This window comes from Rhincodon typus, chromosome 40 (assembly GCF_021869965.1).
Source record: "Rhincodon typus isolate 14 chromosome 40, sRhiTyp1.1, whole genome shotgun sequence".
Classification (NCBI taxonomy): domain Eukaryota; kingdom Metazoa; phylum Chordata; class Chondrichthyes; order Orectolobiformes; family Rhincodontidae; genus Rhincodon; species Rhincodon typus.
In genome coordinates, this window is record NC_063371.1 from 16088005 (window position 1) to 16089961 (window position 1957).

Genomic DNA, 1957 nt, shown 5'->3' on the forward strand with positions numbered 1-1957 from the left:
GAGGGAGGTTACAGGGATTGGAGGCTGAGTAACCGTGTTGGTGCGGACGGTTTGCCTGAGATAGAAGGGTTTGAGGGTATGGGAGACAAGGTGGGCAGGCAGAGTGGGGCTGAGGGGAGAGGATGGCATTAACTTCCAGAAAAGCATTACAGAAAATTCAAAACTATCAGTCATACCTCAATGTTAAGCACCTACAGCCTCATCCTCAACCTCATAGTAACCATCCTTACACTCCACATAATACCAATGCAATAGAGAGAGCGCCGCACTATCACAGGGTCAGTGCTGGGGGAGTGCCGCACTGTCGGAGGGTCAGTACTGAGGGAGTACCAAACTGTCGGAGGGTCAGTGCTGAGGAACGCCACACTGTCGGAGGGTCAGTGCTGAGGGAGCGCCGCACTGTCGGAGGGTCAGTGCTGAGGGAGTGCCGCACTGTCGGAGGTTTAGTGCTGAGGGAGTGCCGCACTGTTGGAGGTTTAGTGCTGAGGAGTGCCGCACTGTCGGAGGGTCAGTACTGAGGGAGTGTAACACTGTCATAGGGTCAGTGCTGAAGGAGTGTCACACTGTCGGAGGGTCAGTGCTGAGGGAGTGTAACACTGTCATAGGGTCAGTGCTGAGGGAGTGTCACACAGTCGGAGGGTCAGTACTGAGGGAGCGCCGCACTGTCGGAGGGTCAGTGCTGAGGGAGTGTAACACTGTCAGAGGGTCAGTACTGAGGGAGTGTAACACTGTCGGAGGGTCAGTAAAAGCTGAAAGGTGTTTTCTCTCCAATCACTTTTTGCTGACATGATGTCTGCCTTACCAGGGAGCAGTGAGTTTCCCCTCACTGAATATGACTCCTGTCATTCCAAGAGTAAGGAGCATCTGACCAGCAATGTTCATCATGGAGTGCAGATGCACAACACTGCTCAACATACCATGGTAATGTATCCATAACTCATACTATGTCCTCCACTGTTTGCCAGTTTATTGCATACATTGTGACCATTCCACCCATCGTGCTCATGCTGCTATCTCTTCTCAGCCCTTTAGTGGATCATTTTACAAAGTGGCTTCTCAGGTCCTTATCTCCAGTTTAATAGATGTTCCATTCTCTCTAATTTTATCCACTTGTCCCGACCCCTTTTCTAACTGAAGATTGACCTGTGCAAAAGCATTCTTGCAATAATTCTCACCAGTTACTTGCTCTTTGGCATTGACCTTCTCTTCCGTGGGATCTCGTTTTCCCCGTCCCGTCTTTCTGAATGTTGACCTCTTCTGTGAGCTCTCTCCCTCAGGTGGTATAGTATCTCTGCTGATGTTCATTCCCTTCCTGTCTTTCCGATATCACTGTATCCTCCCTTTGCCAATTCTGAACTATCCCTTCACCAAAACACTGGCCTGAACTGATGCAGTGCGAAACCTGGGGTGCTGCAAAGGCTTGTGCTGGAATTCCATCATTTTCTGTTCAGTCCTCATGTCCGGAATCCAGGGTTCTGCTTGCCTTTCCTGATGCCAGAGCTGAACAATCTGTGTTCCTGTCCCTCTCTCTGACAGTGCAGCGCTCCCTCAGCACTGACCCTCCGACAGTGTGGCGCTCCCTCAGCACTGACCCTCCGACAGTGCGGCGCTCCCTCAGCACTGACCCTCCGACAGTGCGGCACTCCCTCAGCATTGACCCTCCGACAGTGAAGCGCTCCCTCAGTACTGACCCTCTGACAGTGCGGCATTCCCTCAGTACTGACCCTCCAAAAGTGTGGCACTCCCTCAGCACTGACCCAACGACAGTGCGGCACTCACTCAGCACTTACCCTCCGACAGTGCAGCACTCTCTCCTGTCCTATCTCTCCATTTCAAGTGCTATCCCTTTAACTGTCCATTTCTTAAGAGGCAGAGATTTCACATCTGGACTGGACTGGACTCATCTGCTTCCTGTTTACCCAATCCTCCCTGTTTACCCGATCCTCCCTGTTTACCC

The 1957-nt window shown here is 51.8% G+C and overlaps 1 protein-coding gene across 1 annotated transcript in view; it reads left to right on the forward strand.

The window, feature by feature from the left end:
- The window catches only part of LOC109920844, a 9222-nt gene that overhangs the window by 3867 nt on the left and 3398 nt on the right, over positions 1 to 1957 (forward strand). Inside the window, exon 4 of the mRNA XM_020520913.2 lies at positions 806 to 921. Within this exon, the coding sequence (XP_020376502.2) occupies positions 806 to 921 (116 nt within the window). The remainder of the gene's footprint in view (positions 1 to 805; positions 922 to 1957) is intronic.